Source organism: Phacochoerus africanus, chromosome 4, assembly GCF_016906955.1.
Source record: "Phacochoerus africanus isolate WHEZ1 chromosome 4, ROS_Pafr_v1, whole genome shotgun sequence".
NCBI classification, from domain to species: domain Eukaryota; kingdom Metazoa; phylum Chordata; class Mammalia; order Artiodactyla; family Suidae; genus Phacochoerus; species Phacochoerus africanus.
Window position 1 is genome coordinate 92290406 of NC_062547.1, and position 27907 is coordinate 92318312.

The 27907-nt window shown below is 36.1% G+C and overlaps 1 protein-coding gene across 2 annotated transcripts in view; it reads right to left on the reverse strand.

The window, feature by feature from the left end:
• Positions 1 to 27907, reverse strand: part of EDIL3 (EGF like repeats and discoidin domains 3) — a 438462-nt gene that overhangs the window by 174821 nt on the left and 235734 nt on the right. For both annotated transcript variants that reach the window (XM_047778233.1, XM_047778232.1), the window contains one exon: positions 12172 to 12285. In XM_047778233.1, the coding sequence (XP_047634189.1) occupies positions 12172 to 12285 (114 nt within the window). The remainder of the gene's footprint in view (positions 1 to 12171; positions 12286 to 27907) is intronic.

Consider the following 27907-nt stretch of genomic DNA (forward strand, 5'->3'; position numbering starts at 1 on the left):
AGAATTTCTTTACCTGCCTTCAATTCTATCTATAGGAATCTTATCCTTTTTACTCTTTTTAATCTCTCCCTGGGCACTAACATTTGATCTTACCACTTCACCATTCTCATCCGCCTCTCGAATTCAAATCTTTGTTTTCTATGTTTCTGTGAGTCACCATCTGCATTTTAATAACAAGCTGTCCTGGCTTATCAGGATGTGCCCAATGCACCTACAATTCAATATGCCAAGCCGGGAAAGAAATCCGTTGCACCTCCTTCCTTCAGTTGAATAAGAATGCTTTGAAGATGCATAAGGGGAGTTCCCATCCTGGCTCAGTGGAAATGACTCTGACTAGTATCCATGAGGACACAGGTTCCACCCTTGGCCTTGCTCAGTGGGTTAAGGATCTGGCGTTGCTGTGAGCTGTGGTGTAGACCAGCAGCTCCAGTTCTAATTTGACCCCTAGGCTGGGAACCTGCATATGCCCCAGTGTGGCCCTAAAAAAAAAAAAAAAAAAAAAAAAAAAAAAGAAAGAAAGAAAGAAAGAAAAGCACTAGGCTCTTTGTGTTACATGCTGCTGGAAGCGATTACTTCTTAATCTGCTGAAGGAGGTGACAACTACAGCTAGGCGCGCCCCAGGGGTTAGTGTCTCAACTAGCTCAGCTCCACGGTTGCCAGTGAAATTTTACTGCAACTTTTTGAAACCCTTTGGATTTCAGGAAATCATGGGAAATTGTGCACATTTGGTAAAAGATCAGAAACTGTGTTCTGTTCTTTCTATTTGAGAAAAGCATTTATCTCTGCTGTTCAGTGAATTTGATAAAAGAAGAACCACAGTGATTTGTGGCCTATAATTTCTCCATTATGAAATAACCATCTCAGCCTCACTTTGATATTCAGACCCAAAACTTCACCTAAGCACCCAAAAATGCCATAGTAACATGTGTAAAGAATAATGACTAGCCCACAAATTATATTTTAACTATGTTCCAGCCTTTGAGTACTAGGATGACTTCTTTTCTAGTGTTTCCTTATAGAGAGATTTTTGTTTTTCTGTACTGTACATACTTTTTGGGTTCTTCATTTTTTTTTACAAGGGTGAGGGTGGGGTGATGTTTGATATTTACAGTCTGAGAGAAATACAATATTTCTCAATTATGTACTATAGTTCTAAATGTTACAAGGATGAAATCAAGTTATCCTGTTCCCAAACTCTTCTGATCCCTATGTGCTATACCTTTGTTTTTGAGAGGAAATATTAGAGTGAGTTTTAGCCTGGAGAATAAATGCAAAACTAAATTTTAGTCCCTGGACATATGCAGGTTAGTGTGTAACGGAATGTTACATAATTTGAAAAGCAAGATCTTACTGGGTGTTTTGGTAATTATTTGTAATCAAATACAAAGCTGTCAAGTAATGATAATCTGATTCAATTTGTTAGATGTATTTAGTTAAGTCCTAGGGGGTCTATCTGAGCATCCTGCAGTATTTTTTCTGTCCTTCCTTTATTAGATTATCATTTTAAGGTACAGCAGGTGAATTTTCAAAGTGTGATATTTATGAATAAAATTGTTGGGCAACATTTGGAAAAATATACCCAGAGGCATCTATTTGAAGATAGAAATTCTGTGTCAGACACAGAAAATCCAATTCTGTTTTGTCATTCAGTCAATTTTTTGTGTTTATTGTTGCAAAGACTTCATCCTGTAGTAATGCTGGAATCATTTCTTTCCTTGAGGGCTATTGATATACCTGCACAATACTCTGGTTTTGTTTGTTTGTTTGTTTTTTGTGCTTGCTGTCATGTCTTTAAAAAGAATGGGAGAAATTAAGTTAAAATAATTATCTATACTCAAGTGTTTACAGCTATGGTACTTCCACTTATATCCCTCTATATATGGGTAGATTTTAAATGTTATGTATCTTGGATTTACATTATACAATTAATTCTGAATATAAAACTTTCAACAACCCATGATGGATTTCTTTCTTCTTTTTTCAAAACTTTATAAAATTTTCATAAAAGGTGACAGCCTGAGGTTTGTTATCCTTCTCCTGTCCTATTGGAGTTCTGGATTAATTCCTATTTTATGTATTCAAGGAAAGTAATCTTACATTGATATTAGGCAATGCTTTCTAAGACAAAAATCATCACTAAAGTATACCATTTCAAATTTCTAAAACATAGGAGATATTTTTTATCTGTAAACACCACGGCCACAGCAACATGGGATCCAAGCCACGTCTGCAGCCTACGGCACAGCTCATGGCAACGCCAGATCCTTAAACCTACTGAGTGAGGCCAGGAATTGAACCTGAGTCCTAATGGATTCTAGTCGGGTTCCTTACCACTGAGCCATAATGGTAACTCCCAATGATTATTTTTCTTTGTTTTTCTTTGACTTCTTGCTACATTTGCAAAAATTAAAGTCTATTTGGGTATTTTAAAAATCCCTTATGGGGAGTTACTGATGTGGCTCAGTTTTAACAAACCCTACTAGTATCCATGAGGATGCGGGTTTGATCCCTGCCTTTGCTCAAGTGGGTTAAGGATCCAGCATTGCCCTGAGCTGTGGTGTAGGCTGAAGATGCACCTTGGATCTGACATTGCTGTGGCTGTGTAGGCCAGCAGCTGCAGCTACAGCTCCAATTCAAAGAACTTCCAGATGCCACAGGTGTGGCCCAAAAAGCAAAAAAAAAAAAAAATTTCTTATGAAAGTATAACAAAATAGTTTCGATGGATTACTAAAATATAAATATTCTTGCCATCAACAGGTCTTGATTTCATATTGTCAAAGCCTAAAAGGGAAGTGATCATCCTAAAAAACCTCAGCAGTGATTATTATACAGCAATAAGAACTCATCCACTTAATATTAAGATTCTTAAGGACAAAGGGTCTGTATATTCTTGAGCACATTGTCCTTGTAAAATTCTCATTTCTGCAGGCCTCCCTGTTTGGTACCTACTCTATATACTCCTAGCCAGAGTCCAAATGTCACTTCCTTAAACTACCAAAACAGAACAGCTACCCCTATCATGGTTCCCTCCTGTTTTCATTCATGGTACTCATCATATCCTGCAACTAGGTATTATGTAATTCTTGTTTTTCTCTCCCACTAATCTGTACATTCCATGAAAGTAGAAACTGAATTTAACTGTCACTGTTGCCCCAGCTTTAAAGAGTGGCTACTGTTTGGTGCAATTCGGTGACTACATTATTTAATTCATATAGGTTCTGAAAACGTTGCGGAAAACTATGTTAAGAAAAATTCAGTATGTTAACCCCAAACTCCACACCATGGTATATGGAATGACTGGCCTGTGGGGACCTGCTGTATAACACAGGGAACTCTACCCAATATGCTCTGATAATCTATATGGGAAAAGAATCTGGAAAAGAATGAATGTGTGTATATGTGTAACTGAATCACTTTCTTGCACAGCAGAAATTATCACAACATTGTACATCAAATATACTTCAACAAACTTTAAAAAAGTGAAGAAAACTAGGTTTGAAAAAAAGACAAATATTTGTGGCTAGTTTACTTATTGAAAGCATAATTGGATATATTCACTATAACACTGGACTTATGCAATGTTCTTATTAAATTTATGTGTGTATAAATTCTTGTTTTCACTTCCTTATAAACACCACTTATTTTTAAAACTATTTATTTTATTCAGAATCTCTTATATTTTGCTTTTGGATTTAAGTCATACCTGGATATAGAAGAATAGGAATTTAGTGTTTTACAGGATAAAATCTATAGTCTTTGACCATCCATATTAGATATGAAAGTACTGGAATTATTTGTTCCACTGTTCATTTCCGTTCATCATTCATTAAAATTCTTGATCAAAATAACAGTGACATCTTACAATAATCACAAACATAAAAACATAAAGAAATGAATTTAGGTATTTGTGGTTCAGAAATATGTTATGATGTCAAATTTTTCAAAAACTAACATAGCTCTTATCTTCTATAATGGTTTTGGTTAAATTAATAATATTTTTTATTAAAATAATATTAATGCCACTAGATTTCCTATATTTATATACTTGTAAAACATGGTATGCAAAGCATTAAAGTGACTTCTACACATTTTGTTCCCAATACATAGTCATTTTCTAAAGACAGGCAATTTAAAGCTTTGAAATTTCACAAAATTATGACAAAAGAAAGATGGGAATAAAACTACCATTATCTTTTTAAATAACTCGAAGACCCTTGTGTCTACTCATTTATTTGTGCAATTATTTATTTACAACATGTATTGACATAGGTATTTTACTTAGGACTTGATATATGCTCTTAATTTTAATCTGCCCATCGATATAAACCAAAAGGTATCACTCATTCCATTTACAGATGGAATAGAAAGGGCAATTAATGTTGTTCAGACATATAGTTACAAAGAGAAAAAGCCAGAATTTAAATCCCAAGTTTATTCCAGTTCAAAGTCTGTGCTCTTTCCTCTTACTCTGCAGCCACTTGCCAAGGCCACTCCTCAAGTGCAACTGTCCTACAGGTATACAGTGTAATAGACAGTGTTCCTGAGAGTTCCCATTGTGGAGCAGTGGAAAGGAACCCAACTAGTATCCATAGGGATGTATGTTCGATCCCTGGCCTCACTCAGTGGGTTAAGAATCTGGCATTGCTGTGAGCTATGGGGTAGGTCGCAGATGCAGCTTGGGTCCCACAATGCTGTGGCTGTAGGGTAGGCCTGCAGCTGTAGCTCCAATTCAACCTTTGACCCCTAGCCTGGGAACTTCCATGTGACGCAACTGTGTACCTAAAAAGCAAAAAAAAGAAAAAGAAAAGAAAAACAGTGGAACAGTGTTCTTTTCACACTTCAAGGGGCAGGATCGATCATGCTTGGGAGTACAGGCTCTGCAGATCCAATGCCTGGGATTAAGGTAAGGGCAGGATCTGCACTTTACCAGCCTTGTGAACCTATGCAAATTATTTCATCACTCAGTAGCTCAGTTTTCTCTGTAACATGAAGCCACTGATAAAAAGAATCTACCACCAAGTGTGTTAAGGGAATTTTAAAAATTAATATTTAAAGCACTTAGGATACCACTTGGTTCACAGGAAAAGCCTACATGAAAATCAACACTATCATATGACAATTGATGGCAAAATATTAAGATAAGCTGAGAGTTTTGATTTACAGATTTGCCTTTATAAAAGGAATAATTGTGTTGAGCATATAATAATGTATATCATTGTCATTTATTTATTTATAAAGTATTTTAGCAATTTTCACTGGATAAGTCTGCATTTATACAGATATACTTGACAGCACACATTGATATCGAAACAAAGATTACATATGTACATCTATATAGTATAACTTTGTGTATTTGTAAATATTAACTCATCTGTAATGAAGGCGTAAAGAGTTACAGCTATTTGAAAAATGAAGATACAGAAATATTTAATTATTTTTTATTTTTTTGTCTTTATGCCATTTCTTGGGCCACTCCTGAGGCATATGGAGGTTCCCAGGCTAGGGGTCTAATCGGAGCTGTAGCCGCCAGCCTACACCACAGACACAGCAACGCGGGATCCGAGCCGTGTCTGCAACCTACACCACAGCTCACGGCAACGCCGGATCCTTAACCCACTGAGCAAGACCAGGGACCAAACCTGAAACCTCATGGTTCCTAGTCATATTCGTTAACCACTGAGCCACGATGGGAATACCCAGAAATATTAATTTACAATTTGCCAACTATATTCACACAAATCATATTTTGTCCATATTACTTAACTGACAGACTTCTTAAAGAGCTATTGAATTATCTGGATTATTTTACTAGATTTTAAAAAGCTGGATAACTTTGACATTTAGAAACATCGCTCTATCCTCAGTTGAAGATTTTAGTTTTCATTTCTAATAAAATCCTCTGAAATCATCCAAGTCTTAATACTTTCTGGCATAATAGTTTGGGGATGGTGTATTATAAGAGCTCCCTTGGTGACTATCTTAATTTCCAGAAATAGTATCAGTGACGGAAATGAATTTGAGTGCCATTCCTGAAATTTAATCATGTCACATTCAAACACCCAGGAGGCCACTGTCTATGGCTACTGAGGGCCACATAGCCCAATAAATGAAAACAGTCTTAGTTATTTCTGGATTAGTTAACTAAAGTACTATCAATTTCCATTGCACTTCCTTCAGTTTTAAAGATCATGTTCTGTTAACCCTACATGGCAAAGCATATTTGTTCTCTTGAGAATACATTTCTCACTCCAGTTCCTCATCATTGTCCTTTCTAGCTGTTTATGCAAATGGATATCTGAACCCTTGTACTTATATTATTTAAAAGCAACAAGGGAATGTAAATGAACATTTTAATTAGAAGAATATCTGTAATACTGTGGAAGATATTATGGAAATATCTAGACAATTTTCACATATCAATCAAAAGTAGCTCCAATTAAAGTAAAAAATAATCACACTTAAATGTTCTGTGATAAATGAGTGAAAAATAGAACTAAAAAATAACTAAAAGCTCTTAAAATCAATGATAAATTGCATGAACCATATATGGAAATCTAAACTGAAATTATTTAAATCAGCTGCATTATTTCCTTAACCCAGCTACATATATTAATTAGGAAATAATTAATGTGAAAATTACAGGCAGGTTCTTGGCCAAGTATTAAAACATTTGTTTTAAATATCTGAAATAATTATATTGTTACTGAAAGTGTTTCATAGGTGATTGATACACATAATAATTAATTCCACATAATTAGGCATTATAGCATAATAGCAAGGGCTAGATATAAATTTATTTCTTATAAAAGTATTTAATAGCTAAATTAGAGATGTACATTATAATAAAGAATTCATATACTTTAAAAAATAATATTAAAATAGCACCTCAACTAAATGTCTTGCCTTTAATTAACTGAAAATGACTAAATATACTTGGGTTTTTAAAATGCAGTATATCATTAATATTAAAAATATTTCATTTAATTAAACTGTCAAAGGTAGTCTCAATAAACTGCTTAAAATTGAAGGCACAGTAAAAATGAGAAAAAGCAGAGAAAAGGTTAATATTTGAGAAAAACAAATCTTTTGATGATAAGTAGACAGATATCAAGATCAGTTTGTCTATACCCTGAAAAAAGTAACCTCCAAAATTACTTTTATATTTTCAAAGCATGTTAATGATAGTAGTTAGTCAGATCATAGCATTCATATATCTTTTGATTATTTGAAATGAGGGAGAAACAAATAAATGATCTCAAATAAATTATCAAGATGTCCACATGTAGAAACAGCCTGAAATGAGAAAGAGGTCCCTCTCTCTACCTCTTTTATGTCAAACCCATTTGCGCAACCCCAATGCAAAATAGAATTTTAAAAGCTTTTATCAATTAAAGGAAAGCAATCTAACTTGCAATATCTTACTGAGCACCAACTGATACACCAGATTGTATTTATCATACTAGCAATGTCAGTATTAGAATACTACTTAAAAAATGAAGTCAGGAAGTTCCTGTTGTGGATTAGTGGGTTAAGAACCTGAACTGAGGACCTAAGGATGTTAATTAAGGTTGCTAAGAGTGCATTACTCTCCATGAGAATGAGGGTTCAGTTCCTGGGCTCACTCTGTGTGTTAAAGGATCCGGTGGCTATAGCTGTGATTCGACCCCTAGCCTGGGAACCTCCACATGCCACAGATGGAGCTCTAAAAAGACAAAACAATGAAAAGTGGGGTGAGAAATAACTTAATAGACGTTAAGAACACTGAGACATGAGATGTCATCCTATACTTAAAAGAATTCCGAGTCCTAGCCTCATTCATTCATTCAACAAATATTTATTGAGCACTTACAGCTTGCCAGCCATTCTGGCAATTGTGATTATAACAGCAAAATCTCACCTTCAGGGAATATAAACTCCGTTGGAGAAATAGTCAATAAACAATATGATAAAGTAAAAAAAAATGATATATTAGTGATTAATACTAAGTAAAAAACTACAGCAGAGAAGGGGATGAGTGTGTGTTTCAGGGTGTTGAAAAAAGGGCATAGAGAGGCTGGGGGAAACCTCATTGAGAAGATAGATGCCTTTAATGTATTGACCTGAAGCAAGTACGGGAGTGTTCATAACAAGGAATATGACAGAATAAGGGAGAAGGGAAAAGAAATGCTCTAGGGCAAGAATGTGCCAGAAGCAGCAGCTAGGAGGCCAGTGCGGCTGGAGCAGTGCCTTAGAAAGTGAGAGTTCTTAGCAGATGCGGTTGGAGAGGGGAGTGAGTAGGACAGAGCTACAGGGCTCCAGAAGGCGTGGGAAACAGGAGATCTGTCATTTTCACTCTATCTGAGATCAGAAACCTGTGGCAGATTCTGAGCTAATATGTGATGGGTTCTGACTTCTGTTTTCCAGGCTTCCTCTGGCAGCTGAATTGAGAACAGACTGGAAGCAGCATGTTTAGAAGGAGGGGAGGGCTTCTCTTAAGTAAAATTGTCTAGTGGGAAATTTCACATCTTTGAAAAACTCTATTTGTCACCTCCTTTGTTTTACAATGTCCCCAAGAATGCAGACAAATTCCACCCCCACCCCCCACCCCGGAGCGTGCGCGCGCGTGTGCGTGTGTGTGTGCGTGTGTGTGTGTGTGTGTGTGTGTGTGTGTGTGTGTGTGTGTGTGTGTCAGAACTTTGTGGGTGCTGCAAGGTTAGTGTAGAGACTGGTTAATAGCTCTCACCCTTTCCTTTCTCCTCTTTTCTTTTCTATATTCATTCTAAAGTCTGCCAGCTCGCCTCTGCTCCTCTTTAGCCTTTCACCCATTTCTGTTTATATTTTCTTTTGTTTCTGTCATCTTCCAGTTTTCACTGGAAATGACCGGGATGTGAGAGGAAGAATCTGAGAGGGGTGCATAGTCATTCCATTCTTTTCTTCACACATCTAATGCTCTTATTAAATCCTCATTCAAAATAGAATTATTATTTTCAGGTCATAAAGTTACTTTTTTTTTGCCTTTTTAGTGCTGCACTCACCGCATGTGGAAGTTCCCAGGTTAGGGTTCGAATTGGAGCTGCAGCTGGCAGCCTATATACAGCCATGGCAACACAGTATCCGAGCGAGTCTGTGACCTACGCAATAGCTCATGGCAATGCTGGATCCTTGACCCACTGAGTGAGGCCAGGGATTGAACCCTCATCCTCATGGATACGAGTCAGGCTCATTACCACTGAGCCACAATGGGAACTCCAAAGTTACCAATTTTATCAGTTCAAAATAAACATAAGGAGAAAGATGGAGATGCAATTCAAATATCACATGACAAATAGTAAACTACTTCCTTTGAGGAAAGGTTCTGTTCATGTTCTTGCTGTTTTTTTGTTGTTGTTCTGTTGTTATGCTTTATTTTATCGAGTGGAAAGACATAATAAATTAAGGATAAGAAATGTTTATTTTTCATGTTCATTGTAAATATTTCCCCAGTTTATCATTTATGTTTGTAGTTTATTATTTTTATGTAGATTTAAGAATTATTTCTATTTCTTTGGAACATCTATTATTTATTTCGGGGGGCACTGAGAATAATTTCATTTTAAAATATGCCAGAACTTAACTGACCCATTATTACAAATAAGAAAGAGGTGGTACAAGCGATGTATGCATAAGTTGTAGGAGCCCCGCATTAGACCAAAGACAGTTTGGATGTGAACACAAGGATGGTTTGGTTGTCATCTAACTCACCCACCAGTTAGTCTCCATCATTCTCCCTTCCCTCTCTCACATGAATTATCTGCTCAAACAATGGCTTTTGCCGTTATTGCAGGTGTAAGCTGACCTAGTGGTACCCCTGTGGGACGAGATACAGTGCCTAAAGAAAGTATATCAATCTTCCTTCAGACTGGAAGTGGGTAAATTGGTTATAATCTATATAATGTCAACTCCCATGATCCTAAACTCAGTCAGCTTGGACCTGGCACCACCTGTAACCCACAGGTGCTTCTATGTGCCCTGCAGTGAGTGAATGTTCTAAGTTCCCAATGTGTAATACTAAATCATCAGTTGTGACAAGAGGCACTTTCTTTCTCTGGATTTTTCTAAAGTTGCTAAAAAGCCATAGAAAAAAGCAAAACCATACCCCAGAAACCTAGACAATGTGGAAGAATTAGGATCCTTAAATTATTACATAATCTTACAAATCAATACAAGAAAAACCAAATACCCCAACAGTGACATATGTAAAGTGGACCTTAGGTGACTCTGTAATCTCTGTCAGGGCGCAGAGATGAACAGAGTAAGTGGTAGGAGGTCAGAAAGTATGATAGGTTAAGGAAGACACTTCATTATCATTCATGTTCAGAGAGAAGTCTGGATCTAAATATAAATATTATACAAATACAAAACCAAGTTGAAGAAGACCAAAGAATCTTACATGCAATTGCAAAAACCGATTAGAAGACATTAGATGCAAAGTGGTAGCAATTAAGTTCAAGGTCTATTTCAATACGCCCTTCGTCATCAATAGGTTTCTAACTTCTCAAGGGTATTTTTTGGATGTGGTAACCTCAGTAAAATCTTTGATGGAGATATGAACAGGTTTTAGTCATCAGTTTCAATGTCCAGCTCATATCCAGCACTCCTTCCATTTTCAACAGATAGGCAACCAACTGACTATCCAGATGCTCCAAGGCCAGGGAGCAAGAGGTGACTACAGACTAGGCCATCCTCAAGTCACATGAACCAAAGGAAAAAAAGATGCAAGATCTGGGCCTGGGTGGGCCAGGAACCAAATGAATTTACTTTTAGCAGGTGATTAGTTACAGGCTTTATAGGAAAGTTGCTAGGTCAGTTAACTGGGTGGCTATTGGTATGTTTGGCTTTACGATTAAACTGCTTAGTGAGACAGTCCTGTCCTTCCATTCATCCAGGCCTGAAGCTCATGCTCCATGTCCTTTTCTAAATATTTTCAAGCTCAGAAAAATTGTCCCCAATCCAAGGCATTCCTTTGATATTCGCAAGTTCATCATTTTCATGAAAATTTTCATGATTAGGGTAGTGAGAATCCCTAGATTTACCATTCTGTTTAAATACATAACCCAAATAAATTCATCAACAATTTTCCTTGTTTTATTGTATAAATTATGTTGTCAAGGGAAAAGGAAGAGGGAAAATGAGAAATGAAATTGTTATTCTGGCTAAAGAGGAAGGAGTATGTGAGTGTGTGTGTGTTTGTAAGAAAGAGTGGAGGTGGAGGGTGTTTTGTGTTTATCTTGCTCACCTCTGTCCAAAGAGATATCTTGATTTAGAGAAAAATACACTGAAATGGGAATCATAGATCTGATTCTAGATTCCTTCTAGTCCTACTTCTTTCATTATCTGTGAGAACCTGTGCAAACCACATAGACAATGTGTCTCAGTTTCAGTGTTTGAATCCTCATCTGTATTTGCCTTCTGAATTTGTGGAATGTGAGGATGTTCTCATAGTTTTATATACGTTAAAGCAGTTGCACTATTAAGTTTCTCTAAGTGCCCAACAGTTATTAAGCTACATCACTATTTTTCTCATTAGCATGTATTCATGCCCCATTATCCTCCCACTCACTATAATCTTGTTACTACCTTTCCCTAATTTTTTGTTTGTTTGGGGGAAGGTGGGATGCTTTTTACTTATTTATAAACACTTCAGGCAAAGTACTATCCTATAATTTGACCCATCATCCCAAGATCCTACTGTCCTAGGCTTCATAGAAGACTAATAAATAGCATGTAAAATTCTTATCAACGTGTAGGCCAGCTCAACATGAATCCTCACTAATCTCTACCTTTTCTTTGTGGCAGAAGTTTTCTGGTTAGGATGTTCTGAGTTTATTATTTGAACCAGAGTAATCCCTCTGGGAGAAAATGAGGTCATACACATACTCAAAAGACAAAATGAGATTTATGGGAGAGATGCACTTGGGTTTCAGAGGAACTGCTGACTTCCTGTGACACCACAAGATGATCATATCTCATGCCTGCTGCGCTCTAAGTGAGAACTATCCCGGAGAATATATGTAAGTTAATAACATTAACAATAACAAATACGAAATGTGCCGTTTCAATGCATTATGATCTCTGGAAGCAAGTTATATTGACTTTGACCCAGAAACCATTAAAATGGAGGCTATGCCAATAAAGGTACATATGAGTACTTACTGTATTGACAGTTTCTTCCCATGAATTCTCCTGGGCACTCACAGGAATAGTTAGCAACAAGGTCTGTACATATTCCCCCATTTTTGCAAGGCTCAGCTTCACACTCATTTATATCTGAGGAAAATAGAAAAGAGAGGAAGAGAATTATTGGTGAAAAGATGATCAGTTATTGGAAGGTTTCAGGCATTTCAAATAAAACGAAGTCTAAATACTGCTGTTATGTTGTGTGTGTGTGCATGTCTCTAGTCAATAATACAAATGGTGCTTACAATCAACAATTTATTAACAATCCAGTTAAATCAAGTTCAGGTGAAATTCATAATCTGAATGCAACACCAATAGAATTAAACCATTTTTTCCAATTTTGAAAATAAATATGAATAGTTTAGGGAAATATTCAGTGTATCCATAGAATTAAATCAAACAAATTAATCCTGATAGAGAAATGAATTGGTATCACTTACAAGATCTAGAAACCTTCCCTGCAGCAACTACTGCCAATTAACACTGTCTCATTTCATCTTAATTCATTAAAATTCTAACTGACAGAGATGTTTTAGTTTCTAAATAGTTCTCCTTTGATGAATGTGATGAGAAGCAAATTAGAGTTAATAGCTAAAACTTGTTACATGTGAAGTATAATAAATGAAAATGATGATCACTTCCTAATCTCATTCAAGGGTTTCTAAAGTTAGGATAACTAAAGGGACTTACCTTTGATATAACATTATTATGCCTGACATAAAATCATCAGAAATATGAAACATTCAGCAAGTTATACTGATTTCCATACTAATTTTGGGTAAAAGGGATAACGGATGGGATTCTGAATGAAAAAAGAAATAATGGCGAATCCAGCCAAATAGCAATCACTGATATTTGCAAGTCATTCCCTCTAAACCCAGCATCAGGCTAGGTTCTGTGGGAGCTGGTGAAGTAGTTGGAGAACACACACTGCCCTTCAATGCTTTCCCTCCCCACCATCCATCTTAACCAAACTCCTGCTCTGCTCTTATTCGCACAACTTTCTTATATACCTAAATGGTGTTACTTAGGAACGTCTATCTATGTGCCTTCCACCCTTTCACCTTGTCAGTCTCTGAGCTTTATAAATGTGGTACCTGTCCTGCACTATCCTTTGTACCTCCATAAATGGCACACTCTATATGGAAGATGACTAGTGCCCAATAAATGTTTCTTAATAAAATTTGTAATAAAATAGTGGTGAAGGCAATCTGAAAAAAATTTTTCAGATGTGTAATGTGCCTTCTGATACACTGCAACATGCCAAAAGGTATTCCAAAGTCCTGAATTTTCACAGTGCTTTCATTGAAAAAGATACATGCACCACTATGTTCACTATAGCACTATTCACAATAGCCAAGACATGGAAACAACCTAAATGTCCACTGACAGATGAATGAGTCAAGAAGATGTGGTATATATACACATAATGGAATACTACTCAGCCATAAAAAAGAACAAAATGATGCTATTTGCAGCAACATGGATGGAACTGGTGATTCTCATACTAAGTGAAGTAGAAAGAGAAGGACAAATACCATATACTATCACTTATATCTGAAATGATATTTATGGCACAAATAAAACTTTCTACACAAAAGAAACAAAATCTTGGACATGGAGAACAGAGCTGTTGTTGCCAAGGGTGAGGGGATGGGAGTGGGATGGAGAGGAAGTTTGGGGTTAGTAGATTCAAACTATTGCATTGGAGTGGGTAAGCAATGAGATCTTGCTATATAGCATAGGAAACTATATCTAGTCACCTGTGAAGGAACATCATGGAGGATAATGTGAGAAAAAGAAAAATATACATATACATATATACACACACACATATATGTACATATGACTTGACACAGCAGGAATTAACAGAACAATGTAAATCAACCATAAGAGTAAATCGACTCAAATCGAAAAAATAAAAACCTAAAATAATAATAATAATAATGTGATCAGTAAATTACCGCCTCAAATAAAACAAGAACAAAATACTATAAAACCTTTATTTTGCCCTCTTTCCTTTAACTTCTTGCTTCTAAACAGCAACTCCTCCTGGAAGTGGATTTGGACACCCGCTCATTCTAAGTTTATGGCTAAATTTACTTAGAGAGGTGACTACTTTCTCTGAAAAAGCCAACCTGGTTTCTGGTCAACTGCTACAGCTTGAGAGCAGAGAAAATTCATGACTATGTTCAAAAAATTTGAATAATTTGAGCATTCTACAATAGCAAATATTAGACTAAAATCAGAATCTGATAATCTCTAAAAAATAGCTTGTACTATAAACTATAATATACTCCCAAATATTTGACACAAAAACTCTCCAGAAAGAAATGAGGAAGGAAGGAAGGAAGGAAGGAGGGAAGGAGGGAAGGAAAAGGGAAGGATGAATGTGTCATTTATTCATTTTTCTTTCCTGATAAAATATTCAGTTTTGTAGTCTTAACAAAATTTTAGATGTTATATTAGATTAACATGCAAACACTAAATTTTGAAAGTGGCACAAAAGTCACCGTGCTATTTATTTTCTTGCCAGCTCAATATAAGGCAATGGCAATGGTTGGCTACTTTGGAACATGCCTAATATATATCTTTTCTTCTACAATTTGTTTTAGGTGAGAATATGTCAGTGGATGACAAATCTGCATGTCTTAAAGAATGCATTGCCTTATTTTGTAAATAGACAAAAGCTACCCTTTTATATAGTTCTAGAGAAGAAACTAAGTATTAATGTCTGAAAAATACCCCATAAGGGAAATAGGATTTCATCTTGAACTTGAAGGAAGATTAAGATTAATAAAAACAGGATGAAGATGGTGGTATATTTCCAAGCAGGGACCAGAATGAAGAAAGATGTTTATGGTATGATGGTATGTTCAGAAACATGAATAGCACAGTTTTTCTGGAGCATAGAGCAGGAAGGGGAGTGTTGGGAGCCAAGTCTGAGGATGTAGATAGGGACCAGATTATCATGAACCCTTAGTGCCAGCTGAGGAAACTTGTCTTCATATCTGTGCACTGAAGACTTGGATCTGGCTGGCCTCTTAACCTTGTACTCTAGAAAGACCTAGTAAAACCATATGTGGATGATTTAAGAAATAGCGAAGGAAGGCAGGACAAAGACCCACCGGGGACTTAATGCTAATAGGTACAACAATACTTTAATTCTCATGTATGAGGCTCAAAGCATTTCTCACTGTAACACTGAACTATATCATAAGTAAAATTGAACTCAGCTCTTGCTGCATTAAGATGTTAATAGAAAGAAATTTTCATAGTTGACAATGTGAGAATAATCAAGAGTTATTACATATACTTTTAAGGACAGGCGCTGTTGTTCTTTGCTTCCTTATTTCTTCCAAGTCTTTACACAATAAGTAGCAGTTAACCACGTGAATGTGAATTTAAATGAAACAGATCAACCTCTGAACTTTTGAACTTCTTTCTACTTGTTCATCAGGCCAGATCTACAATGAACAACCAAGGAAGTTATAATTAAGACCATTTGTTTCTAAAAATACAGTTATACCTTTAACCAGAGGTTAATAAGAGGAAGAAATTGGAATTGCATTTGCTAAAGTGAAAAGGCTTTCTATCCATACTCAATTTGCGATAAAAACTGTCCTTTTATTTCCTGCACAATTTTCAATTTTTACATTATCAAAAACTTCCTTAATCTAAATTCATACAAATACAGATGTTATGTTAAATTAGTTACATACTTTTACATAGTAGCAACATAAGAAAAACATTTTTGCCTGTGCACACATCTAGTAACATGTAGGCTCAGACAACAGATGCAAATTACACAGAAACCTTTATATCTTAGTATAATGTAAGAGTTCTTTCAGCAGTGGAGGCTATTTGCACTGTGATTAACAATGCAAGCAATCTAAATGGAAACAGACCTCAATTTGAATAAATCATGTTTAATTAAAGACTAGATATAAATGTTCACAGAATACAATGTAATGAAATGAAAATTAAACTTCTTTATAACAAATTACATATATTTCTCCTTTCATAGATTAAGATATTACCATTTCCAAAAAAAGTCTTCATCTATTTCAAGTATACTGGAATATACTAAATTATTTTATAACAAGAAAAATGTTACATAGCAATCCTGTATAAAATAAGACTTTCCATATTTGGTCATTTTTATAGTTCATTTATCATAGGAATAGTTATCACTTTTTGAGGTTTATACTTCTATGACTGCCTACTGAGAATTGTTTTTAAAAAATAACCTCATTCAAAACTGGATTTTATAGTCAGGACACCCAGCTGAATCCCAATTCCTCACTCTGAAAACATAAAACTTTGCTGACCACCTTCTAGGTACTGAAGCACATGATAAGAGCTGAACATGGATTTCTAGATATAAATTTGTGATGTAGTTTGTGTGTGTGTGTGTGTGCGTGCACACATATGCACAAGCATGCATGAAGGAATTAAAAAGCAAAGTACAGGAAAGAAGGAGAGAAAGAGAGGAGAGAAAAAGGAAGTTGGTTATAATCACATGCATATCTTTGAAACAAGTACTCTACAAGTATTTCCAGACCCTATGTTCTGTTGTAAATACTTACACAATTTTATTCTTATTATATGCATAATTTAGTACCAGATCTGAGCTGTGTCTGCAACCTACACCACAGTTCATGGCAACGCCAGATCCTTAACCCACTAAGCAAGTCCAGGGATCGAACCTGCATCCTCATAGATACTAGTTGGGCTCATTAACCACTGAGCCACGATGGGAACTCCAATAACCCCATTCTTTATTACAGACTCCACCAGCTGGTCAGAGATGAAATGGCCATTTTTGGAGTCTAATTGGCTAGGGCATCCTATAGAAACTTTCAAAATTAATTGGTTAATTAAATAACTAATTAATTAGTTTCCAAATTGTCTAACATTTGCAATCTGCACAATAGGAATGATAGCAGACTGTACTCTTGGGCCATCAATGTCCCTGTTAACACTTGGGTTTCCCCAGAATTCTTGAAGCATATGCCATCTGGCCCCAGTAGTTCAACTACATTTACTTTCCCAACTTGGTTTAGAGTATTTTGAATACTGACCACCATTTAGTATAAGACATCCAGTTTTTTGGGGTTAGAAATCCATGTAACCTTCACTGGAGTGGAGAAAAAGACAACCCAAGTCCATCATAAAACATCTCCTTTTGATCCTCAACTGCATCCAGGCACCATGAGCATAAGGAAAGAACAACTGAATCTCAGGGTGAGCACCCTCATTTTGATACATTATAAGGACATTGCAATTAAGCCCACTTTTTCCTTTTCAAAGGCATAATTTCCTGGCTTCCTTATTTCCTTCTCTGGGGTTGTCTTTTTTCCTGCAATATTGTTATTGACTGTTAATTAACCAGCAAGAGCTTATTTTCAAGCGTCTGCTGTTTCAGATCCTTAACAACACATCTTCCCAGGGCTCCCCATTAGCTATTAAATATTCTCCAGACCTCCCGTGAGTGATTGCCTTCTAAAATTTGACCTTTCATTTTTTTTTTCTATCTAAAGTCTATGGTTTTTCAATTTCTCTTTTAAGGCTGAATAAATTATGATGAACTTCTAGGAATTCCATCCTCCTGCTCAGCTACTGAATTTAATTATGTCATAATCAGAATTATCTACAGGATTTCCCAAACATTTCTGGGGCAAGTTAGTATATCTTTAATTTTGTGTGCTTGAACTCCATTTTGATCTGGCCTGTTGCCATATCACCAGTCATTCATTCTAAAGGAGCAAATTAAAATAAGCATTCTTTGATCAGAATGCCTCACACACAACTTTTATAATAATTTATTGATAACCTTTGCTTACCAAGAACAATAGTGTTAAAAAACATATCCAAGAGGTATTTAACCAGCACCACTTACTAATAAATACTCTATCCTGGTCTGTATTCTGGTCCTAAGATCTATTTTGAGATCCCAATTTTGTTGCAAAAACCTTTGCTACTGTTATCCAGATAGAGCCCAATACTCTAGGATGCTTCCATATAAAATTATTTCAGTAGGGCTTTATTTGCCTTAATCAGATAGTTGACCAGCAAGATAACTATTCCAATATATTTTAAAGTCAAAACCAAGCCCAGATTTAAACCCACACACTTACAGCCAACTAATCTATGACAAAGGAGGCAAGAATATACAATGGAGAAAAGACAGCCCCTTCAATAAGTGGTTCTGGGAAAACTGGACAGCCACATGTAAAAAAATGAAAGTAGAATACTTCCTAACACCATATGCAAAAATAAACTCAAAATGAATTAAAGACCCAAATATAAGACCAGATACTATAAAACTCTTAGAGGAAAACATAGGCCCAACACTCCCTGACATAAACCACAGCAACATCTTCTCAGATCCACCTCCTAGAGTAATGATGATAAAAACAAAAATAAACAAATGGGACTTAATTAAACTTAAAAGTTTCTGCAAAGCAAAGGAAACCATAAACAAAACAAAAAGACAAGCCACAGAATGGGAGAAATATGTAGCGACTGACAAGGGATTAATCTCAAAAATTTATAAACACCTTCTGCAGCTCAATACCAAAAAAACCCAACAACCCCACTGAAAAATGGGCAGAGGATCTAAATAGACAATTCTCCAAAGAAGACATACAGATGGCCAAAAAATATGAAAAGATGTTCAACATCACTAATTATTAGAGAAATGCAAATCAAAACCACTATGAGGTACCATCTTACACTAGCCAGAATGGCCACCATCAAAAACTCTACAAACAATAAATGCTGGAGAGGGTGCAGAGAAACTGTTGGTGGGAATGTAAATTGGTGCAACCACTGTGGAAAATAGTATGGAGATTCCTCAGAAAACTAAAAATAGAACTACGATTTGATATAGCAATCCCACTCCTGGGCATCAATCCAGAGAAAACCGTGACTTGATAAATTATACCTACTTCAGTCTTCATTGCAGCACTATTTTCAATAGCCAAGACATGGAAACAACCTAAATGTCCATCAGCAAAGGAGTGGATAAAGAAGATGTGGTACATACACACAATGGAATATTACTCAGCCATTAACAGGAAAGAAATAATGGCATTTGCAACAACATAGGTAGACCTAGAAATTATCATGCTAAGTGAAGTTAGCCAGGCAGTGAGATGCCAAAATCATATGCTATCACCTAGATGTAGAATCTAAAAAAAAGGAAACCATGAACTTCTTTGTAGAACAGATACTAATTCACAGACTTGGAAAAACTTAATGGTCTCCAAACTAGGCAGGTTGGGGAATAGGGGGATGTACTGGGAGTTTGGGATGGAAATGTTATAAAATTGGGTCATGATGATCATTGTACAACAATAAATGTAATAAAATTCACTGAGTAACTAAAAAAATCTATACTTAGGAAAAAAAAAGTCAAAACCAGAGAAGACAGAAGAAAGATTGGGGGAAGGGTAATCAAAAGGCTGCTATGACTCAAATTTTGGAGTCCTTAAAAAATTTCATAAATAAAAGCTACATGGAAAACACAGCAGAAGCCAAAGAGAACCAATGCCTCTGGTAAAAAAAAAACAAAAAAAAACAAAAAACTGTGTTTACCAAAGAGAAAACCATTGCAAAGAACATTACCTTAGGGGCATGCAGCATAGTAACCTGACCTGCAATAAAAATGTGTTCATTGGTAATAAAGAATTGAGACTATTAGAGACCTGGGGAATCACTACCTCCAGTGCAACACTGAGTCCCTTGATAGGGTTAGATGTACCAGCCTACTTCTAAAGAGCTGTTAAGGAAAATGGATTTAGAGCAATACTCCTTTTGAAGTTCCTGTTGTGGCTCAGCTGGTTAAGGACCCAGCATTGTCTCTGTAAGGACACAGTTTTCATCCCTGGTCTTGCTCAGTGGGTTAAGCATCCAGCATTGCTGTGACTGTGGCATAGCTGGGTCAGCCTGGATCCTGTGTTGCTGTGGAATAGGCCATGGCTGCAGCTCCAATTTGACCCCTGGACCTGGAAATTCCATGGGCTAAAGGTGCGGCCTTAAAAAGAAAAGAAAAAGAAAAAAAAAGTTCCTTTTAAAAGTTAGAACTTTTGAAATATAACAATGTGAAGGCCCCAAGCCAGAGATTCTGATTTAAATGGACTTGGGCGGAGTGAATGCATAAATATTGTTATATAGGAGTCCACATTATTCTAAAGGTAACTAAGGTTGACAAACACTGCATAGAACCTCCCTGTACGAAGCCAGCTCATCCATCCATCTACCCATCCATCCATTCATCCTTTGCTCAGTGTGAGGTTCTGAGAACACAAAGATTAATATATCATGGCTCCTTACTTCTGTCAAGGCTCTTATAAGACAGTAGATTGTCAAAAAAATAATCCGTTATAGTACAAGGTGACAAGTGCTCAGACAGGAGAATGAATATACAGTTCTCAAAGGAACTTCAAATATCAATAACCAAACTCATCCACAGGTTGGAAAATGTTGAATTTTAGAGGTGCCTAGCTATCAGGGGAAAATGCTTCTGAGTTATGTCAAGTTATACCTAATTAACCTATAAATTTATTTTTCTAATTAATATGAATCTCATTATGTATCTGAGTGACTCATTGTCTCATAGTTCTTAGCTCAAAGTACAAATATCATATATTTCCTAGTTTTCTACTTTTATTATGTATGCTATAATTTTATATATTCTATATATTCATAATCCTTTATTCACAATTAATCACTATTCTTTCAGATGCATGTTAAAGCAATTCACTTTCAGCTCTCTCTAGTTTTAGTGGTCAATACTAATGATCAACTACTCTGGATTTTTTCTGCCATGGGTTGTTAGAAATCTATAACTGGCTAAATGATATGGAACCCACATGGAAAGCATAGCAATGATTCACAAGATTGTTTTTACCCACCCATTCATTCCCTCCCTAATTCATTAAAATTTGATGAACATCTTCTATGAATCAGCCTCTGATTGGATACATCAGTGAAGAGGGATAGTTCTTGTTCTAAGAGGTCTCACCTTCTATAATTCTACTCAGAGATAATTACAATAAAATATAGGGAAACATGTGCCATATACCATTATGCACAAAATACACTGTGACCACCAATGTGGCAATGGCTTTGCCTACAGGAGATGTAGAAGACTGCTTCAAGAGGATAATGTCCACTTGGTGCTTAAAGGGTTAGAAAGATATTTTTAGATGTGTTAAAATGGGAAAGTAAATTAAAGGACACTGTTTTTGGAAAGAACTGAGCACTTTTAATTGTCTGACTATGCACAGTGACTATGTACATGGAACTACTAGGGATGGTGGTTACTAGGCAGTTTGGGACCAGATTCTTATAGCCTTAAAAAATCAAGCTAAGGAGTTTGAACTTTAGTCCTCAGATACTGTAAAGTTAACAGAGAATTCAAGTGTGGAAAGGGGGCACGGGATTGAATAGATCTGTGTTCTAAGGAGCTCATTCATTCTAGAATCACATTAGTGGTAGCATTTTGGGAAAATAATTGAAAAAGTTGGAAGGGAAATTTATGTTGAGTCCTATCACTCAGCCGATATAACATGATGACCACAGTGGATGTATGGTTAAACACTGAGCTTGGTTTGAAATGCATAGACTTCTTAATATCTAGAGTTGCTGGATTTAGCAAATAAAAATATAAGATGTCCATGCAATATCTGACTCATTATTTTATCAAAAAAAGTTTATTTAAAATTCAAATTTACCTGGCTGCCCTGTATTTGAGAATTCTACTTGAATTGTCAACTAGAATGTGATTTCTTCATATTTTCTTTCTTTCCTTTCATATAAGCACTTTAATTTTCAGCATATGGTCATGCTTTCCATTTTGTATATTCAGCAGACCCCAAGGAAAACTACCAGTAGAAAATCATTATTGACAAATGAGTCCTCCTCAGACTTTTACTCAAACTAAAATTTGCTGCTTGCATTCTGCAAAGCAGTTTACCTGTATGTAAGCAACAATGTGTTATTTATACACATATACTTGTATATGTTCTTCGGGTATGTAAGAGCCAATGAAATCTATTTCTAAATAGATAAGCAGTTGTGGATTTCAAGAATAAAATTAGAAAAGATGCCCATTAAGCCCATACCACTTAAGACTTTGAGAAGAATTACTAAGTGAAATAAATAAATCAGGGGAACATTTGTATTCCTATCTGTAACACAATTCATAATAGTTTAGAATATAAAGTATGCATGAAGCTTGCAATAATCACTTATTTTACTTCATGTAGAAGTTGTAAGTAGATGGGCTTAACACCAATGTATAATTTTAAAATATATTTTTATCAGGAGGACTTTTAAGGGAATAAACTCAAACTTTCAATTCACCAGATTGAATTATTTTTTTCTTCCATGCTAGTGATTTAAAAAAAAAACCCAAACACATAGCGATTTAAACTAAAAATAATGAACAATTGAAGCCATATAAGCAACACCACATTTAAATAATGGGCATTGTTATTTACACAGTTATATTTTGTATATACAGGAAAATAATTTCACATAGCTCCAGAAATTACTTCCTTAAAAATAACTCTCTAACTTATATTAAGTGTGGACAAGGAGCACTCAGGCTGATAACGGACTGGCAACAATTAGTACATCCACCCATTTATACTACGAGCCAAACATTGTTCTAAGCACTTTGCATATATCATCACATTCTCTGAGCTACTTACTCTTATCATTACTGTTTCACAGATAAGTGAATTGAGACATGCAAATGTAAATAAGTTGCCCAGAGTCACACAGGTGGTAAAACTGAGGTTAAAACCCAAATAATTTGCCACAAGAATCTATGTGATTCACAAGTTAATTCTACCACCACGAGGAAATACAAATACTCCTTCACCTTCACTTTATAGTTGTCTTCAAGGTACCACTCTAGATGCTGAGGAAGACAGAAAAGGAATAATACGTAGTCCTTGACCTCAAAATGTTTATAATGTCCTAGTAATTTAGTATGAGTGCTCTAGGCCAAAGACTCCAGTCCTAAAATCTTAGAGTGGAATACTTGTTTTCACTAATTCCTTTACTCCTTTTAGTAATTTTTCTCAAACTCTTAAGCAGTTTGGCCTTCATGGGCATCTGTTCTAATTTTATCCTGAAATTCGCAATAGCTTGTCTATTTAGAAATGAATTTTTGTGGCTCTTACATTTTTTTCTACTTGACTTTTAACTTTATATTCTGATGAAAAGAATACACTTTAGGTTTGTTTCTTTATAGAGGACATGGGGTATATTTTATACCTAGACAGGTGAATTTTTTATTTTTCAAGGTGATAATTCACATTATTTTAAAATCTTTAAGTGAAAGATACCATACACACAGAAAAATATACAAAAAAATAGAACTGACAGAATTATTGTTAAGAGATAACCTATGTAACAGCCACTAAGGTCAAGTACAAGAACAACGCCAGCACGTGAAGAGCTTTCTCATGTCCCTTCCATTCAGAACTTCCCCTCGATCTTCAGTGCTGCTTAATGTAACTGATCTGCTGCTTAATGTGGCAATCACATTCTTACTCTTCTTATGGTTTAGACATTTGTTACTTAAATGTGTATTTTTAAAGAGCATCCTTTATTCTTGCCTATATTTGAACGTTATAGTAAAAAAAAAACCAAATAATTTTGCATGTTTTCTTTTGTTTGTAGCTTCATACACAATGTTTTTATAGATGATTACAGTGAGTTCATTTGCTTTGAGTTACAGTATTTCACTATAAAATATATGACAATTCATTTTCCCTTTCTGTTCTTAATGGCATTTGTGTTGTTATAAATAAAACATCCATGAGTGTGCTTGCACATTAGTATATTGAAATTTCTCTGGGTATACCTAGAAATGAAATGGTTGAATCATTTATATACTTAATTTAGTACATAATGCCAAACTGGTTTTTAAGCGGTTGCTCTGACTTGCATGCATATTCGCAATTTAATTCATATAGTTTTGAAGATATAAAATGTATGACATTTTCAGGTAACCACTTATTTCACTTAATATACAAGTTGTAAATTGAAGGGCTTAACACGAATATATCATTATAAGATATATTTTTACCAAGAGAGGCTTTTAAGGGAATAAATTAAAACTTTCAACTCACCAGGTTGAAGTATTTTTCTGATTTTTGTTTTAGAAACATAGATGGTGATTCAAACTAAAAATGATAAGCCACTGAAAGCATGTAAGACCACACCACAGTTAAATAACAGGCAGTGACATAGAGTTACATTATGTATATACTGAAAAATAATTTCACTTAACTCTAGAGTACTTTCTTAAAAAGAGCTGTACAAACCAACTCTCGCCTATAGATATATGTAGACTCAGGTAATAAGAATACTTCTTACTTTTAAGTTTAAACTTCTTTAAAATTTTATATCATAGGTATAATTAAAAATAAATAAAGGAGTTCCCGTCGTGGCGCAGTGGTTAACGAATCCGACTAGGAACCATGAGGTTGCGGGTTCGGTCCCTGCCCCTGCTCAGTGGGTTAAGGATCTGGCGTTGCTGTGAGCTGTGGTGTAGGTTGCAGACGCGGCTCGATCCTGCGTTGCTGTGGCTCTGGCGTAGGCCAGTGGCTACAGCTCCGATTCGACCCCTAGCCTGGGAACCTCCATATGCTGCGGAAGCAGCCCAAAGAAATAGCAAAAAGACAAAAATAAATAAATAAATAAGGCTAGAACACACTCTCATATCATGCACAAAATAAACCCAAAATGGCTGAAAGACCTAAATATAAGACAAGACATCATCAAACTCCTGGAAGAGAACATTGGCAAAACATTCTCTGACATCAACCTTATGAATATTTTCTCAGGTCAGTCCCCCAAAGCAACAGAAATAAGAGCATAAATAAATGAATGGGACCTAATCAAACTGACAAGCTTTTGCAAAAGAAACCAAAAAGAAAGCAAAAAGACCACTTATAGAATGGGAGAAAATAGTTTCAAATGATGCAACTGACAAGGGCTGAATTTCTAGAATATACAAGCAACTTATACAACCCAACAGCAAAAAAAAAAAAAAAAAAAAAAACAACAACCCAACAGAAAAATGGTCAAAAGACCTGAAAAGACATTTCTCCAAAGAAGATATAGAGATGGCCAAAAAGCACATGAAAAAATGATGAACATCCCTGATTATTAGGGAAATGCGAATCAAAACTACCATGAGATACTATCTCATACTAGTCAGAATGGCCATAATTTAGTAAGTCCACAAATAACAAGTGCTGGAGGGGGTGTGGAGAAAAGGGAAACCTCCTGCACTGTTGGTGGGAAATGTAAGCTGGTACAACCACTATGGAGAACAGTATGGAGGTATGTTAGAAATCTATACATAAAACTACCATATGATCCAGCAATCCCACTCTTGGGCATATATCTGGGCAAAACTTTCCTTAAAAAAGACACTTGCACCTGTACATTCATTACTATTCATAATAGCCAAGACATGGAAACAACCCAAATGTCCATTGACAGAGGATTGGATTAGGAAGATGTGGTATATATACACAATGGAATACTACTCAGCTGTAAAAAAAAGAATGAAATAATGCCATTTGTAGCAACATGGATGCAACTAGAGATTCTCATCCTGAGGGAAATAAATCAGAAAGAGAAAGACAAATACCATATGATATCACTTATATATGGAATCTAATATACAGCACAAATGAAACTTTCCACAAAAAAGGAACTCATGGACTTAGATAATAGACTTGTGGTTGCCAAGGGGGAGGGGGAGGGAGTGGGATGGATGGGGTGTTGGGGTTATTAGATGCAGACTATTGCCTCTGATTAGACCCCTAGCCTGGGAACCTCCATATGCTGCAGGTGTGGCCCTAAAAAGACAAAAAAAAAAAAAGACACAAAAAATATTTACTATGAGGATTAAATGGCAATTTATGGAGAAAATAAATTATACGCTTTAAGGACTGTAAAAAACTATTATCTACATTATGATAATATGGGTTAATCCATATTTATATTGTTCTTTGAGTGTTTCTTTGTTATGTGGCTGGATAAAAATGTAGGTAAATTTTTAATGAGATTTTCTGCACAAAGATACTTCTACTTTTGCGATTATCATCAGAGTAAACAAATGGATAGGGTTTTCATCAATATTCTTCAGAAGAACAACCCTGCTGTGGAGAAGCATGAAAGATAGCATTCATTCTCAAAATTGCAAAGCTGGAGTTCCCGTCGTGGCGCAGTGGTTAACGAATCCGACTAGGAACCATGAGGTTGTGGGTTCGATCCCTGGCCTTGCTCAGTGGGTTAAGGATCCGGCATTGCTGTGAGCTGTGGTGTAGGTCACAGACACAGATGCGGCTCGGATCCCGCATTGCTGTGGCTCTGGTGTAGGCCGGCAGCTACAGCTCCGATTCGACCCCTAGTCTGGGAACCTCCATATGCCACGGGAGCGGCCCAAGAAATGGCAAAAAGACAAAAAAAACAAAATAAAAAATTGCAAAGCCCATGGGAATTTTGATCTACTGAACAGGATCATTCAACAGATACTGTCAGTATATTTCTTTCTAAAACAGTGACTTTTACAATTTTTTAAACTAGTGCTTTGATTCTCTATACATTTGGCCTGAAAGATGGTGTACTCCACAGCTGACAGACATATTATGGCTGGTAAAGTAGAGAAACTTCTTTTTTAAATTCTTAGGCATTTCAGTTTCCATCAAAGTGAAAGAGCTAGGTGGCTCTTTCCAGAATCCTCAATTCCAGAATCTCACCTACATAATTATGGGAGGTTTTCTGGATTCCAGGCAGGGCTGGAGGCAGCAAAAACATCTGCTATAGTCAAGGCCACTGTGGAAGAATCTGCTTTCACAACCAAGTCATGCCTCAATGCCAGAAAAAGTGCTGCCTGCCTACAAGCCATTACTTTTTTATATTTTATTTTTTTCTCCCATATTTATTGTTAAGGATGGCATATCAGGATACTGTCTTCATCAAAAGTGATAACACACTGGGATTCAAAGAACCTCTGCTTCTGGCCAAGGCATAGTTCAGAGACCAGATTTGCCCTCCTGCCTGAAACAACCAAAAAAAAAAAAAAAGCAAACAAAATATATGAGACAACAGTTTCCAAGATACTGGGCATTAGGAAAGAGAGGAAAATAATAAACCAGGTGAGTTTTACAACTGCCTTGGTTCACTGCCTTAAGAGAGATTCCAGACCATGGTACAGTGAGGAAGAATCCAGATGGAACCCGGCCAACTTTCTGAGTTATAAAGAGAGAGCTGAGAGTCTGGAGAGCATAGGAGGCTAGAGTTTGCAGGACAAAATGACTGAGAGGAGAGGGCTCTAAAGAGGCTACCCACAGGGTCCTGCAGAGCATGTGCAAAACACTGGACGCCCCTCAGGCATTCAGCACAGCACGTATCAGTCCACATGAGTGGGAAAACTCCTGAAGGGAGAATTGTCTAAATGGACTAGAGGGAGCAATATCTGGAGATTACACCAAGCCAGGAAAACTGCCAGTTCCTTCCAGTTAGACTGAAAAATAAATTCCTAGGGCATGGAGCAAAGAACTCTCAGAAGGAACTTGACACAATTGTGAGGAGTGAATTTGTCCTGGACTAAACACCTCATTGGTCCTGCCTAAGAAACCTTAAAAGTAAGCCCCAGAAGAATCAAACC